Consider the following 17,299-nt stretch of genomic DNA (forward strand, 5'->3'; position numbering starts at 1 on the left):
TCTTTTAATATAAATTTTTTATTTTTATATCTTTTTAAATGGTCAAAATCTGTTACCATGATTCATTAATAAACGAGATTAATTATCTTAAACATTTTAAGAAAAAAAATTACACCAATCGGATATATAAATTAGATCTTAAATAAATATCCAACTTATTTATACTTTTATTCCAACGGAATCCTCAAACGTTCGAATTTCAAATTTGTGTTTCACATGAGCACTAGTGAATTGACCAAATTTCAAGTACAACAACACAAGCTATAGCCAACACGTATTATTACCGGTCAAAAATATTGTCACTTTATATTAATACACACCCACTTCATATAGTATTATATTAATTCAAAAATCAACAATCTCATTACCAAGTCTTCAAATTGGTCAAGTCTTCCAAACCCAAAAACAAGTTCATCGTTCATGAACCTTCCTCATTCTTTTTTAACCCTTTTCTTCGTATAAAATCTTCAACTCCAAAACACAAACCACAAAGCTTATTTTTATTTTTTGTTTCATATACTTTAGAAATGCAAGACACCCTTCAACAACAAACTAAAGAAAGTTCACAACTTACATCAAAGATGTCGATTTCCGGTTCAAACATGAACGATGGTTACTTAACCATGTCTCAACGGTTCAGACCGGCTTGTACTTGCTCGAACCGGCCCGGTTCGGTTCGATGCGCGCGTCATGGGTATGTTGTGCCAGGGGAGAGGTTGAAGAAGCGCGTGGCGAGTAAAGAGATTTTGAGAAGAGCATTAACGCCGCCACCGAAACGTTTAGGACTTAGATGGTTGAATTTCAAACCAACGCCAAGTAGACTCTCTAACATGTCCATGGCTTCATGTTCTTTTTGACTTTCTCTACCTAATTCTTGTTCTGTTTTTTTTTTTTTTTCTTGGGATGATTGTACAAGTTTAAATCATATTAAATTAGATGATTTTATATGTGTTTGATCTTTATAAAGTTTTAATTTTTACACTTGGGTCATCTAGTTTTGTACCCTTCTCTATTTTCTTCTTGAAAGTCAATTGGGTATCTATGTGTTCACTTTTGGGTAATTTAGAGAGAAGATTTTGAATATGTTTTTGTTTTTCATTACTTTGATTCAATTGTTAATGTTTTAAGTTAGATAAAGTTGGTGATTTGCACATGTGTTACTATGTCTGAATCATGCCTTCAATTGATCCATCAATTTACGTTAATCAAGATTTGTCATTTTTTCTAGTATTAATATCATAACGTTGCAAATTGAAATGGGTTTTAAATTTTAGGAGTATTTGATTTGATTTTAAATACTTCAAGCATATGTGTTCTGTTCTTAGTTCAATGAGCTTTAATTTCTTTTATTAAGGGTAAGAAAAGGATATGAATTATAATTTTTAGATCACTACCGTATCATAGCAAAAGTACATTTGAGCTGCAATACATCAATCAGGTAGTGAGTTCTATATGACCCTGAATCTACTAACAAGTAAATGAACGCGTTCAAAATATTATACAACTCTATAGTTCAATACTTAAATGTACTAGAAGATTGGCTATCTAAGATTTGTATGGGCATCATACACACATTCTTGGAAATGTTAGATATTTCTAATATATGTAGGAAATGCAGTGGTTTAGACATAATAATCATAATTTTTAGCATTACCCACCTATTCATTGTCACTTGCACCAAAAACTAGTTCAGGAGATCATATATTGGATATTGGGTTGACAAGAAAGTGTTTGTGTATTGCCTGAATTGTAACAGAATTGTCTTATGTGGACTTGATTGTTATTGATGTTGAGACAAAATCTCTAAGACGATATTTTGAGGATAACAAACTTCATTGATTAAAAGATGAATTAGTTTCTAATTATTTTCTTGAATGATTGACATAGTAAATGTCTAATTTCTTCTTAAATACTTTTAGTAAAGATGTTATTTTGTAGGAAATGCATCTCTTTAGATACTAGGTTGACAAGAATGTGTTTGTGGGTTGGCTGAATCGTAATAGAATCGGCTTATATGGACTTGATTGTTATTGAGGCAAAATCTCTAAGACGATGTTTTGAGGATAACAAATTTCATTGATTAAAAGATAAATTGGTTCCTAATCATATTTGTTATATATTTGTTATGTAACTTGAGTGCATTAATCCCAAGACATGGTTTAACAATTGAAAAGCACATACTCATAAACGTCATCAAATAATTATTCTCAAATGTGAAGCATGAATATCCTCTTAATGGACACATTCATCCCCAATGTGACAATAATAAAAAAGTCAAAATAACATCTTTATTAAAAATATTTCATAAGGAATAAGATATTTACCATGTCAATCATACAAGAAAATGATTGATGAAAAAACAAGAGAACATTCTCATACTCTAAAATGAGAAATAGTGAAAAGGAATTATTCATAGCTGGAACAAGACTAACAAATGATGTACACATCAACGTAAAGGATCTAAGCAAAAGTTGAAGGCATTTTGGACATGGAAACATTCTAAATTAAGGATGATTGTCAGACAAAGTATACTATCAAATATAAAGTATCATCGTTATTACTTTATCTCTCTTACTTTATAGCTAATGAAAAATTGTCTATCGGACGTAAAAGAACATTAAAGTTATTCTCCAACTTTACGAAGATGAGAATGTTCAAGAACTTCATATATGAGGACATTACACCGGATAAAGTTGAGAACAACCGATAACTTACTTTGCCACTTTGAGACATATGCTAACGATCATAAATATCCTTTATGTCAATTTTAAGTCATTATATCTCTATAAACATCATAGACTTCTAATTTCTAAGATCAAGAGACTACACTTGAAATATAAATCACTTTCATAAGTGCAAATCTATAGGATCATCAAAATACAAAACACACTATTTTGTTCTTTCAACACTGACCACAAAGTTTTTTTTTCTTCTAATTTTGGTTTAACAAGAGAAATACAAGACACCCTTCGTCAACAAATCAAAAAGACTTCAGAACTTCCACCAAAGATGTCAATTTCTGGCTAAAACAAGAACGATGGCTACTTATAAATTTACATTGTAATATAAAAAAATTAATTTAAGTAGCTTCAAATAAATAATCTAATCATAATGAATGTAAAATAGATGTTTCGAAAGTGGAGTTCAAGTATCTTTTATATTCAATTTAGACAATTAATTTGTATAAGAGTTTACACAAAAAAGAAAATAAGATTCAAATAATTCGAAGATAGAAAAATACTTTTTGGAGAAAGTAGCTTTGGAAGGAATAATATAAAAATACTTGAGCAATAATTTTTTGTTTTGAGATAAATTGTAAAGAGAATTGTGAATTTGAAAATTCATTCAAAATCCTCCAAAACCCCTCTATAGACTTCCTTCAAAGCTTTTTTTAAGTTCTCACATAATGGAGGAGTTTAGTCCAATGAAAAAACCAATCTCATGTAAGGTGGAGAGACTACTCACATTTCAACTTTCCTTTACTTCTTCCTTTGTCTTCTCCCTCCAAACTCTCAAATATAGCTTAAGGGAAAACCTTAGACTCCCATGTCCCAAATGACCCATGTTCATTCATCCACTAATAAGAAGATAGAATCAATTGTAACATTTTAAAGAGCATGAGGAATCTTGTCTTTGTTTTCCCTCCATTTATTTCAAATCAAAAGAAGATAAACCAACATTAAATTGGTTCTAGTAGTATTAGACTTGGATCCTTCAAACAATTTTTCATATTTGTGCCTTATAAAAAAAAATGTGATTTAAAGAAAACACCTCACTTAAAATGGTCAATCACATTCTTCGACATATTTTAATTATCAACAAAATCAATAAATATTTTGCACCAATCTAAATAAATAAATAATCAAAAGTACTACTACTCATACATACACCATGCCACCTGAAAACAAAATGGCTCCCTAATCTAAAAGAAGTTGAATTTCAACGTCTAAGTAATGACTTATAGTCTCATTGCTTCCACAATAAATGTTCCATAGTTGCATCTGCCCTCTAGAAAACTCATCCTCCATCGGAGTTTATTTAAAATTATTTTATAGAAAAATTGTTTTGTTTGAAAAATAATCACTTTTAAGGATCTACAATATTCGTTTTGGATTTTAAAAATAGTCATCATGCAATTTGGGTATGTCAATAAACTAATTTGAATAGCTTATGACACATAATCTAGTTTATAATAAGTGATAGGAGTGCCACCCCAATTGAAGTCAAGTGTTTTCGAAATCGATTTGGACATAATTTTAAAGGAAATTATTCCCCTTGAATGACACATCAAAATAATATTTTATTATTACAAAACCTCTGAGCAACTCCCATAAGTGATCCTCTTCTTTTTTTGACAGAAACATTATAGATTCTCTTAGAAACAACTATTTCATAAGCCAAGAAGCCAATAGAGAAACTCTCATCATTTGTGGGAATTGTATTTGCCGCCATCTAACTCGGTCATCTCTGTTTTCATATATACATAATTTTGATCTGTTTGATGGAATGAATCCTATCTCGACTTACAATACAAGCAAGAGGGCAAGTTCAAATATAAATTGTCTATTTATACATTTTATCAACAATTACATTGTGTAATGGTTACAGGAGAGTTGATAATGTTACCTAACATACATGAATTTCCGTGGGATGCAACTTATACACATATACAATCAGCTTCTCCATATTCTGCATTATGAGTCTATGTCCAAACCAAATTAAGGCCCAGCACTATGAATTTGACTCCATTATAACAATCTTTTCCAGAAAAGACACTTTCCTCCTACTACTTCTGATTGACTGATCATAAATCTCTTCTCATTACTCCTGATGAATATAAGAAAATATTTAAAAAAATCAAGAAGCCATATGAATGTTGTGTACCAAATTTATCAAGTAAATGCATGTAACAAATTACTATTAGTTTATCATGTACCTCAGATGCAGTGGAATTCACGTCTGCCGGAACCGAAGAGATTCTTGCTTCTGATTTTTCATTTGAATATCTAATTAACACAAAACTACATATTAGAACCACTGCAGAGATTTTCAAAGGACTATAAAATTTATTTGGACTTATACATGAGAGCATTTCAAATGAGAGGACTTTTATAATGACAAAGTGAGAAGAACGAATCTTAGTCAAAGATCAAATCATGAATAGCTAAGATTAGACCAAAAAGTCATGTGACATTTTTAAGTAATCATGTGATCCTTAAATAAGTTTCAATCATAACAATCATGTATGGTCATATCATTTACTCCTCTCACCCTCTCATATTAAAACTTTTCTCATTTGATACATATTCATTATACATAAACACTTATGTCGTGTAAATGTTTGGAAAAGTTTATACAAATAGCTTATAGTATGATCGAAAGCTATTTTCAGCTTATTTCTATATGCTACACATGATGGATGTACATTCTCTCTTTGAGTATGAAAATATCTTATGCGTAAGTGTCTATATTCAATCACTGGGTGGGGTGAAGAAATCTTTTATGCAAGGTAGGTTAGAGCCATATTGTGCATTTTTAACACATTCACTTTCAGCTCTTCTGCCTTTAACTATACAATTTCTACTGCAAGGAAACTTCTATGCAGCAATTCAAAATAAATCAAGATAGACTTACGTTGAAAGTATGGTCACCCAAATAAGCTCTATCATATCCACCCAAAGAAGTCTTTGCTCAACTGGTATTACACCGTAAGTAATTAGATGAGCAAATGGCCACAGCTTCCATCCTGCCTGTTTAAGAAAATTTAAGGAAACATTAATAGCAAAAACTTGCAAGATAATGTTACAACCACTACTGGTTTTCAAAGAAAAAACAAGAACTGTTTCCATGCAACAGATAAATAGGAAGAGCCAGAAGATTCTCTTACAGTCAACATGGGGAAAAATGTTGCAGTCAATTCATTGAAAATATTGATTGGAGAATCAAGACGCAAGAGCCCCACAACCGTATAATAAATGCTGTTCCAAACTGCCGACCATGCAGTTTGATCGAAGGCAACTTTGACAGGAACTACCCACCATTCTTTGTAAGGAAATAGCTCCTGGTAAAACGAGAAGCCATGTAGCATATATAACCAGAAGTTAGACAATTCAAGAACAACGCAAAAACAAGGAAAAGAATATCATTACTATGGTCTACATACCTCGCAAAACTGATAGTAATAATGAGAAAGAGAGCCATGTAGAGCAAAACCAACAATCCCCGATCTGAACATCCGTGCACGATCAAACTCGAAAAGAGGCTTTCCTTCAAAGCACTGCAATAATCAGGAGAATTTAAGCCATCGTGTATTATAAAAAGATTGTCTATTCAACTAATTTGAGACTTGGCTGTACGGGAAATGAAATACACAAACCTGTGCAATCCAGTCTCCTACAGAATAAACAACCCCACTGATTACCATCTTGGCAAAAACAGGATTTGTCTTAAGAGCTTCCTCATAAGCAGACCAGTTGTGCTGAGGTGCATATCTTACTATCTCATAGATTGTCCATCCCTACATAGTATTAAGAAACACAAGTCCTAACAGATAAGGAAAACCTCAAGTCTTCAACCCAAAATATAATCAAATGTCAATTAACATTGAGAGCTAACCTAAATTAGCAACCAGCACATGTTTAAATTAGCATATTTGGAATAAATAATCAACTTGAGCAAATTTGAATAAACTTTTAAATAAAATTAGAGTGACTTTAGCTTATTTGTTAAACTTTAATTTTTGAAATTACCAACCAAATGTTCGGACTCTGAAGTACCTACCACTCGTATCACACGATGATGGTAACTGTTAAGTATAATCTAATTTTGATTGAGAAGTTTATGCAACTAGAAATCAATACAAACTTAGCCATAATAACCACTATACCTATGATTCAACTACAGTCCATCTATAAAACTATCATGCTGTTACATTTCCATAATTTACTCAAGTATTTAGTCTTTAAAGTTGCAAAGTTAGTATCAAAATTTCCACAACATAACCAAATTCATTCATTTCCAGAAACATAATTATCCAAACAAAAACACACAACACAAACAGACAATTGCCAAAAAGCATAGTTGAGTGGTTCTAACTTACATGCCAGTAATCACTATCAATAGTAAGAAGCTTTGTAAGAGCAAAAGTACCAGCAGCAAGAACAATACTAGCATTAATAGTCCTATCTAGAAGCTTCTCCACACTCTCTTCATTCTCATTCCCAACCAAACCCGAAGAAGAAGGAGGAGAAGAAGAAAAACCTTCCAGCGATAACAAACCTTCATTCGCTCCAAATCCATTCACTTGCGTCGCTAATTCGCCATCTCCACCTTCCATTTCCACACGCCTCACCATCAAACCTTCTTGTTGATCCGTTACATCGTCACTCTGAACCGTTATCACGTCGAACTCCTCCGCCGATGATTTAGTTGATACCATCACACGTTTATTAATCGGATTCGTCGAAAATATCGACGCCGGAAAGTTTTGCAACTTGGAAATGGAATTAGGTTTTGATTTTGGTTTAGAAATTGAAGGAAAGAAGCTTTGGGGAGGGACGGTGCTGTGAACCGACGCCATGGCAGCGAGTTGGTGAGTTACGAGTCACTGAGTTTCGTTTCCGTTACGTGGTCTCTTTTTCGAGTTGGTGTGCTGAGAAACACGATCGTTTATAGTCGTTTGGAGATATTGTGTGTCGCGGTTCTGTGTAGTTTGGTGTGACTCCTGAAAAAATATTGAAGTCAACGGTGTTTTATGTTTGACTTGCGATGTGATTGGTTGTGTGTGAGGAGGTGTAGGTTGATTCCGTGAGACGCGAAACACGTAAGTTTAAGTTTTGATTTTTTTTAGTCAAGCTTGAGTTCTAGAACAAGGACGATGATGAATGGTGTCCACATGAAAGATGTAGATCAGTTGGGTATCATAAAAATTAAAATTAAATTAAATTAAATACATGTAGATAAAGTTTGCTTGCCACGGAGAAAAAGACTTCTATAAATATTTCTTCCACAAATAATCCAATAATAATATTTGTAAAAAACAAATAAAAACATTCTTGTTGCTATTATAAAAAAAATTCAATGAAAAACTTCAACCGTAAATAGATGAACTCAATAATTTTAATAAAAAATATTTATCAGACTAAATAGGATAAAATTTTCAAAGAAATTCACAAATAACGATATTTATTAATTTAAATTGGTAAAATGTATCAATAGTAATACAATTTAAAGTTGTTAAAATTAAAAATAAAAAATAAAAATTCAAGTGATTTGGAGAAGTTGGAGTAATAAAACCGTCATGATTCAATTTTCATATCTAACGAAATTAACCATAAATTACAAATATTTATTTTTTTCAAAAAGAAAATTAATTGAGCAAAATACTTATAAATGCGATGAAATTTAATTGTTTGAAATATATATGTCTCCAAATCTATAATAAAAAATAATATTACATTTAAATGACAAAATCATATATAAAACATACAAAAATTAAATCTAAATAAAAATTATTTATTTAAGTAAAATAAAATAAAATGTTATTAAAATATGTGATTTCGAGATAAAAGTTTTCATCCAATCTCTTTGATAGATGTAAAAGAAGAGAAGTGTTTGAAATTTCTAACTAATATTTGTAACTTGCATAATTTTATATTAACAAGTGTTTTGTATAATATAAGTATTTCAAGAAAAAATTAATTCAATTGTTATTGGGATTATTTTTCTCAATGTGTCTTTATTCAACAAAATAAAATAAAATAAAACCATTTTATAAAGAAAATATATATATATATATATATATATATATATATATATATATATATATCATCCTATTTATTTTAGTCTTCAAGAAGTCATATTTTCAGAATGTTAAACAAAATAAAATTGAGGTTAATAGTTGGTCGAATCATAAAGATACGACCTTTTATACATATATATATTTTTTTTATTTGTTATATTAATTAATAAAATAAAAAAATAAATCATTAAAATATTAATTAATAATTATTATTAATAATAAAAAAAATATAAAATATTATTAAAGATTGAAAATAGTTGTCGATAATTGGATAATATTTTTAACAACTCCTTTATATTTTGTGGAATATTCACATCTTAATTATTTACTTGTGACATTGCAAATAAATCAAATTACTACCTTCTAAAAAAAAGGAGATACATTTTCTGATATTATAAATAAAATAGACATTATGAATAAAATGTACAATATAACTCAATTGCAATATTTTTAATTAATGTTATATTATAAATAATTAATATTTTTAATTATTTTTTATCAATTAATACATAAAAATGAAGAAAAAATATATATGTGTAGAAAGTTATATCCTAATTGCAAATTTTATTTTGCTTCACATAATCGCATCTTAAGGATGCAATCTCCTAAAAGCTATAAAAAATAAGATATTTTAGTATATAAATTTTAATGTATGATATTTTGAAAGAATTATTTTTAAGAGGATGTTATAGAAAAAAATTCATGATATTGCAATAGTTTATCATAAATTAAATTTTAAACATTTAAAAAATTAAAAATATAAAAATGATATAGTTAATTAATGAGAATAATATTATAATTAGAATCTTAATCAAAATCACTCGTCACATCAATCGAGATAGTTAGGTCATGTGCATCTCTTTAGGACCTAAATAATCTTTAGAGTCCATGGTCCACAAATATATCCACTTGAAATATAATCAAATCCAAACAATTTTTATAGTCCATAGTTCACAATATGTATACATGATATCAAGTAGGACAAATAATAATATTATTAACATATGTTATTATTGCAAAAAATTTATTGACTTTGTTTCGCCAGAGGAAGTTAGGTAATCACCTTTAGTAGGATCTTATCTTCTAATCGTATTTTTTCTATCTATAAGACTTGAATTTAAGATATTGTTAAAATACTACCCTACTTTCACTCGAATTTATGCAATTTTGGTAAATTATCATAATTTATTATAATTACAGCATATAATTTGTATACAAATTCATATCAAAAGTGTTACTTTATTTGGAAATTGAGATTATGATATTTTATTAATACTTACACTCTTCAAACTTATTGAGTCGTCGTTAAATAAAAGACAAAATGTGAATGACTTATACAAGACCCAAATTTAACAATATATCTTATGACAACAATGCAATAGTATCGAGGTAGAAACATTGACATACTATGTAGAAAGCCTAGGCCATCCACGGTGGATGACACACCCTTTACTTAGAGACTATTGTTTTAATATACCATAAAATATAATATTTATTTATGAATCATGACTAAATGTAGTATATAAATACCCATACTCCTTAATCTATTGAGATGTCTATTGCAAATGACAAACCATGAGAACTTACATAAGACTTAAAGTGGACAATTAGGTAGAAATATAATATTGTTGGCTTGAGGTCTTAACATTAATATCATTTGTGAGAATCAAATGGCTATAAATGATATGTGACGACTGATTATTAATTAGTCTATTAACTTAAATTCAGATACTATAATTCTACTACATGAAATTTTTTTACAAACTTAAAATTGAGACTAATAACTGTTTATAAATGGACACTCTCCTCAACTCAATTACATGTCAACATGCTTATAAATTTTTTTAATTTCTCTCATATTTGATTTTCTTTTCTTTCTCAAACTATTTTAATTTTATGTCTCTAACTAAATCTATTTCTCTCGATCCAAACTCTTTTTTTATCACAAATTATATTTCTAAACTTAAATGTTGTTTTATGTATATTCCACCTGACAAATACCTAATTATTAAGTTAAATATTATGTTCTAAGTGAAAATACAAAATTTAAAATTATATATATTTTCGATAATTATTATATCATCCTAACAAAGGTAAGTATAAGTTTTAAGCATTTAGTGCATGTTTTCTTTTTGGTACAATCATTAGGTGCATGTTAATTGTATTTTCCTAACTTTTCAGCACAATGGTCCACATTTGTATGTATGAATTATGTGCATGTTACTTGTATTTTCTTAAGTTTTTATATATTATTAATTAATTAATTAAACTAAATGTCATTTGTTGATTGAATAAGATATACAAATTAATCTTGATGATTGTAGTACACCGCGAAGCACTGGATCTCCGGGGCGTGACATCTCCGAACTCGACCACCGAACTAATTCACCATACTCTCACTGCACTGAACTTCACTCCGTTGCACTTCCCTTCTCTATCTCTCTCTCTCTCTCTGATTTCTATTTCCATGGATCTTTGCTGATTTTACAGATCCAACATGTCCAACTTCCTCGCTCAGTTCCAAACAATTAAGAATTCCTCCGATCGCCTCGTCATTTCAGGTATTTTAATTTCTCTTCATTTCTTCTCTCTGCAATCTTAGATCTGATCACATTCCTTTCTCTTACTTTCTCTCTTTAACGATCTATCTTTGGATTACGAATATCTATGTTGTTATTATTTAGGGCTTTTACTTTCATTCAATTCCACTGCAATTTATATCGTTCTTGCTGTGTCATGTTATGAATAATCGTCGATTAAAAAAAGTTATATCATTATAATTACTCCAACTAGCAAAATTAGTAACACTATAATTTCAATGTGTTTTCTGGATCGAATGCTCAGAAATGGATATGGATAGCATCTTCTTTTAATTATGCAACTTGTCGTCTCAACAATGCTTTCACTGTTGTCACTGAATTAATTTGGTTAACAACTATACCTATATATAACCTATATGAAACAAATACACTAAATACAACACTAACGCTAACAAGCAAACACCGTTATTAATTCAAGAAAATTATAGTGATTGAAAGTATCCACTTGTGTTGGACATTGGACTAATCTATAATGTGTTGGTGCTACATAAACTATAATTGTCAATGATTTAGATGCGTGTGTATTTGTGTGAGTGTGTTTGTATTCTGAATTTGGATTATGTGCAGTCACAGAATGGCTGCAGTTGGGCAGTCAGCCAATCCGTGACCGTCCGATCGAGATCGGACGATTCGTAAAAAGGTATATTTTAACTTTTTTAAAAACTAAAATTACCTACTTTGAACTTTGGACCGTTCGATCACAATTAGACGGTTACAGATCCTTGACTGCGTGACTGCACACAATCTCTGACTGCACTGAGATCCAATCCCTGTATTCTTGTATTGATACTTGATCAAAATGATTGTCAGTGGAGGATGTGAGTGATTTGTGGCCAACTGTCAAGCCTGCATTTGAGGCGCGGTTGCCGTTCAAAAGGGCAAGTTTGAATAACAAGACAAGGAACCCTGTCTTGGTTGAGAAATTGTCGGCCGAGTTCATATTAACGACAGATTCAAGGCTGCGTAGCCGGTTCCCTCAAGAGCAGTTGCTATTCTGGTTTCGAGAGCCGTATGCAACTGTTGTGCTCGTTACCTGCGAGGTAATATGTATTTCTGTTGATTACATTGTTTGGATTCTAGCATAAAGTTATAACGTTTTGATAACTTCTGAGGTCAGATGAGGGAAATCCACTATGACCTTTGGCACAGTTTATAGCTTTCTTTTTTTTCATAAAAAAAAAATAGTTTATATGGAAGCTTTGATATGTAACTTAGAAATGCTGCTTTTTGTGTGACTCTGAAAGAAAAAAAATAAGTAAATAGGATCAGCTTTTTCTTTTAAAAAAAGGACCAGCTCCTCTAAAGTGAAAGTATTTCATTTTGGAAGGTAAAGTAAAAAATCTCAACCTATGACGAGAAAATCAATGGTTAATATTACATTATGCATAACAAATCATGAATGTATTAAAATTTCAATCGATGATGAGATGATGAGACTTTAGATGAGGTAGATTCAAATAAATAACATGCAAAGCATATTGATTGAATTCCTACCTATTGGAAATAAAGTTTTTCATGGTGCTGATGAATTAAGTGTAATTGCAGTACATTTCATAACATTTAATTATATATAAAATTTGAGTTGTCTTAATCCAATCCTTTTGGGGGGAAAATCTTCCAGCAGATTTATGAGTATCTCTATTATATACGCATTCTTGGGCTTGCACCTAACTTTTCAGCTTTAAGGAGAACTGTTTTCTTGCATAGTATCATAGCCTTTTTAGCACAAGGTAATGGGGGGAGGCGGTGTTAATACGCTTTGTCCAAGCTGTAAATACAAATAACTTTAAGGTGAGGGGGCATATAAGGGGAAACCCCATCTTTGGGTTTGCATGTAACAACTTTAGCTTTTAGAATTACTACCACTAGTTCCATGGCAGCCTATTAGGCTATTCAAACTTTTCGTAGTATTTACAGCCATGATAGTTACTATCAATGAATTAGTTTGTAGGATTTGTCGAAGTTTTCTTCTTCATTGATGCTCTTCTCAATCTCATTTGTAATTGTTGTTGGACACAGATTACATTTTAACATATATTTGTTAGGTTGAATACCTATCCCGGTTTAAGGTTAGTTTTCTTGCTTAAGGGGAAAAGCAATACTGTTTTTTCCTCTCTCCTTTTTTTGGGGCTTCTGCATATGCTGGAAGAGTAATTATCGGTAGTATGATGCCAAAATCCATCGTAAGAATCTCTATTTCATGCTGTTGACCAAGAATCCTACTGTCACATTTCTGGCCATAATTTTATGTTGAGCTTTAGACCCTTTGGGAAAAAAATCTAAATTATCAAATACTGATTTAAATTTGTTTCGTTTAATAACTTTTGGTTTATAATCTTTTCATCGTTTCTGTTGTGGAATCTATTATGTAATTTAACTCTTATTTTCTCTTCTCAGGATCTTGATGAGTTTAAAACCATCCTTAAACCACGCCTCAAATTAATTGTCCAGAATGATGAAAGGGAATGGTTTATTGTATTTGTATCTAAAGCTCATCCAGCTAATGATCAGGCAAACAAAATGGCAAAGAAAGTATATGCTAAACTCGAAGTTGAGTTTAGCTCCAGAAAAAGAGAAAGGTAAACTTGCAAAATAGGACTTGTGACAACTGTACTCTCCCTACCCAACATAAATTAGAATGACCTTTTGGTTGGCACTTGACAACTTTTCCAAATTATACTTTCAACTCAAGGTTTTGTCGACATTTCTTACAGACATTACAGAGTACCGTCAATGTATAACAATCTTAACAATCATTTAAATGCATACTGTTCTCGTAATTATTGAGTTGATGTGGCAATAATTAATAGAAGTGGCAATACCTGATGTGCTCTTCACTTAACATAAAGAAAAGTCTATAAATATTGTGGAATCAACTGTTTATAATACGTGTGAGTGGTTGAGAATTTCATGTATAATTAGAAAGAAAAAAAGAGAATCTGTAAGAAGAGATACTTACCAGAAATTCTGACCACTCATGAGTTAAAAAAGAGTGATTGTTCATATCTTTTTCTCATTCATTCCGAAGTACATGTTTAGTTTAATTGTATTATTATTGATATATGATAAATATTATGTTTCTTCCCTTTTGATGCTTTTAACACTGTGTTGTCCTTATTTAGATGCTGCAAATATGATATGCATTTCCCTGAAGCAAATTTTTGGGATGATCTGGAATCAAAGATAATGGAATGCATCAGAAATACACTGGATAGGCGCGTACAATTTTATGAGGATGAGATACGGAAGCTCAGTGAGCAGCGCCTCATGCCAGTCTGGAACTTCTGTAATTTTTTCATTCTGAAGGTTCATCCTTTTCTTATGAATTGTGGACTTAAGAGTACGATAAATTGTTCTGAAAGCCCAACCTTTGTTGTTTATTAATTTTCCCTTTCAGTTCATTCTAGGAGACTGTGGCTTCTTTTAACAAATTTGTATTTTATACTCAGGAAAGCTTGGCTTTTATGTTTGAAATGGCCCACCTCCATGAAGATGCATTACGGGAATATGATGAACTAGAACTCTGCTATCTTGAAACAGGTGCACAACGTTTAGTTTTCTTCTCTGTTGCTTTAGTCAAGATGATGTTTAGATTTGATTTGACAGTATTGTGTGTTAGACGCCTTTATGGAACATTAGATATTCAGAGTGATCTTTGATCAATGGAAATTAGTTCAAAATTCCAATATGTCTTGATTTAATGCAGTTAACATGACTGGAAAACAAAGAGACTTTGGTGGGGCAGACCATGGTGACGATCAAGCAGCAATTCTCAATCCAGGAAAAAAAGCATTGGCGCAGATTGTCCAAGAGGATTCGTTTAGGGAGTTTGAATTCCGACAGTATCTGTTTGCCTGCCAATCAAAGGTTTCCCCCAGTTAAAGCACTTATATTACATGAAACATGTTATATATGTTAACAGCCTAGTTGTAAAGAAACTTCAGATTAATGTATCTCATGTCTTCTTTGTTGTTTATAAACTTGAATGCTTCTAAAGTTCTAATTGTAGAATTTCTTCTATGATTTAAGATGGATTTAATCATTTTACAGCTGAATTTGACCCCTTGCATTAAATTTAAATTAACAAAAAATATGCATAAAATATTTTATGCCTATGGAGAGTAATTCGTTTTTCATTATTTTCACATTCCCTTGTTCAATTGCTTTATATAAACTTTAAGGCAGGGCATCCTGCAACATCTTTTACAAGACACCGTTGAATTCCTTTAATAATTAAAAGTTTTTCTCTTTTATTCATTTTGTTTAGCAAAACTTGAAAGTCAATTGTGTCATCTAAATATTGGATGAATTGAATCTACGCTCTTACTCAAACAGTACTGTTGGAAATACAAACTCATATAACAAGTTCAATGTATCTTAGGAAGTAGTGCTAGCTTAATTGCTCCCTTGTAAATTGCATCTTTTCATTTATTATCATTGTAATTTCCATGTGTATAAATTAAGCAAGCATGCTGCTAAGTGCTAACCAATTCAAGCACATTCAAAAAGTTTGTCTTTCTATTTTTCACAAGTACTGTTGTAATTACCAATTAACCATGCATAAATGCTGTATAATGAGTCTTTTCTGTTTTTAATTGAGAACACAAACTTCATTATTTAAATATCAGACCATGACATCTGCCGGATATCCATTGTCTTTTGTACATACTAAAGTGTGCATTTCTGACCGTTAAAAAGGAATATAATAAAAGATTTAATGCTCTCATGTTTGCTGTGTGAGAGAGATATTAGGAAATAAATAGAGGGAAGAGCTTTCACTTTCATATATCACAAGTGCTCTTTCATCATTATTAAGTTAAAACAAAAAGTTTTAATGGTTAAAGTTCCTTCACCGTTTTGGTTCCTAAAGTTTTATTTACAGTTTCTTTGCTGATTTGGAGATTTATATCTTCTGAAGTCGTAAATTTAAATTGTAATGTCTTGGATTCTTCGAGAACTATGTAATTGAGTTCTCATCAACATTTTTGGTTTCTGCTGCAATCCCAATGAGTGCTTAATCAGATCCTTGTGACTTTCGGTAACTATTTATTTCTTCAGCCTTCTATGATTTACTACTTTACTGTCATTTTGCAGCTGTTATTCAAGCTAAATCGACCTATTGAGGTAGCATCACGAGGTTATTCATTCATAATAAGCTTCTCAAAATCTTTGGCATTGCATGAGGTATTTGATTCTATGTTGTTTATAAGTTCTCACGTGTATATTCCCAATTATTTCAATTTGAACTGTGTATCTTTTGTTTGTCCAATGTTGACTTCTATATAATGTTTCTTCTCAGCGTATTCTACCTTTTTGTATGCGTGAAGTCTGGGTGATAACTGCTTGTTTAGCTTTAATTGAAGCAACCACTTCCAACTATAGTGATGGACTTGTGGCACCTGACGTAGAGAAGGAGTTCTTTCGTCTTCTTGGTGACCTATATTCTCTAGCCAGAGTTAAGGTGAAGTTCTCTTCTCATGAAGTCATTAAATACTGTGTATCGATTTTGGTTTGATGTTTGGCTTAAATCCACTACTGAGTTGTAAATGGAATTGAATCAGAAACATCGTTTTTCTCCCCCTTTCCTTCCCTATTTCGTTTGCCTGGATTATTACTGAATACATTGATATTGTGCGCCGTTCCAATGTTAACTAGTGTTTCTTAATGAATTTTATATATATTGGCAGTTCATGAGGCTAGCATATTTAATTGGGTATGGAACTGATATAGAAAGAAGTCCTGTCAACAGGTACATTTTCATAATCTGATCAATTTTGATTCCTTTCATGGATCATGTAATTCAACCAGATACTTCATATTTGGTTTATTCTCCTTGTTTGATGGTTGTTTCTTCTCTTTCTTTTGAGCAGTGCTTCCTTAAGCTTGCTACCTTGGCCTA

The 17,299-nt window shown here is 31.0% G+C and overlaps 3 protein-coding genes across 3 annotated transcripts in view; 2 read left to right on the forward strand and 1 right to left on the reverse strand.

The window, feature by feature from the left end:
- Positions 1-339: 339 nt before the first annotated feature.
- Positions 340-981, forward strand: LOC101506036 (uncharacterized). The gene has a single exon (XM_004487620.4). It carries the CDS (start codon positions 528-530, stop codon positions 855-857), a length of 330 nt encoding a protein of 109 aa, XP_004487677.1. The 5' UTR covers positions 340-527; the 3' UTR covers positions 858-981.
- Positions 982-4,409: 3,428 nt separating this feature from the next.
- On the reverse strand, positions 4,410-7,675 carry LOC101505712 (uncharacterized). The gene is made up of 7 exons (XM_004487619.4): positions 7,100-7,675; positions 6,377-6,517; positions 6,164-6,277; positions 5,888-6,061; positions 5,635-5,750; positions 4,937-5,006; positions 4,410-4,827 (listed from the first exon to the last, which is right to left on the reverse strand). Exons 1-7 carry the CDS (start codon positions 7,577-7,579, stop codon positions 4,822-4,824), a joined length of 1,101 nt encoding a protein of 366 aa, XP_004487676.1. The 5' UTR covers positions 7,580-7,675; the 3' UTR covers positions 4,410-4,821.
- Positions 7,676-11,097: 3,422 nt separating this feature from the next.
- The window catches only part of LOC101504853 (trafficking protein particle complex II-specific subunit 130 homolog), a 14,348-nt gene continuing 8,146 nt past the window's right edge, over positions 11,098-17,299 (forward strand). The window contains exons 1-10 of the mRNA XM_004487689.4: positions 11,098-11,361; positions 12,211-12,440; positions 13,798-13,979; positions 14,523-14,706; positions 14,850-14,940; positions 15,107-15,267; positions 16,495-16,584; positions 16,700-16,861; positions 17,088-17,149; positions 17,271-17,295. Coding sequence (XP_004487746.1) covers positions 11,298-11,361; positions 12,211-12,440; positions 13,798-13,979; positions 14,523-14,706; positions 14,850-14,940; positions 15,107-15,267; positions 16,495-16,584; positions 16,700-16,861; positions 17,088-17,149; positions 17,271-17,295 — 1,251 coding nt within the window. The 5' untranslated portion in view covers positions 11,098-11,297. The remainder of the gene's footprint in view (positions 11,362-12,210; positions 12,441-13,797; positions 13,980-14,522; positions 14,707-14,849; positions 14,941-15,106; positions 15,268-16,494; positions 16,585-16,699; positions 16,862-17,087; positions 17,150-17,270; positions 17,296-17,299) is intronic.

Source organism: Cicer arietinum, chromosome 1, assembly GCF_000331145.2.
Source record: "Cicer arietinum cultivar CDC Frontier isolate Library 1 chromosome 1, Cicar.CDCFrontier_v2.0, whole genome shotgun sequence".
NCBI lineage: Eukaryota > Viridiplantae > Streptophyta > Magnoliopsida > Fabales > Fabaceae > Cicer > Cicer arietinum.

Bases quoted from the DNA above. Each gene is read 5' to 3' on its own strand.
- LOC101505712 (XM_004487619.4), bottom strand. From the start codon at position 7,579: ATGGCGTCGGTTCACAGCACCGTCCCTCCCCAAAGCTTCTTTCCTTCA. The intron at 6,278-6,376 runs GTTTGTGTATTT...TGATTATTGCAG, and splicing joins TAGGAGACTGGATTGCACAG to TGCTTTGAAGGAAAGCCTCT. The intron at 5,007-5,634 runs GTAAGTCTATCT...TGTGTTAATTAG, and splicing joins TGGGTGACCATACTTTCAAC to ATATTCAAATGAAAAATCAG.
- LOC101506036 (XM_004487620.4), top strand. From the start codon at position 528: ATGCAAGACACCCTTCAACAACAAACTAAAGAAAGTTCACAACTTACA.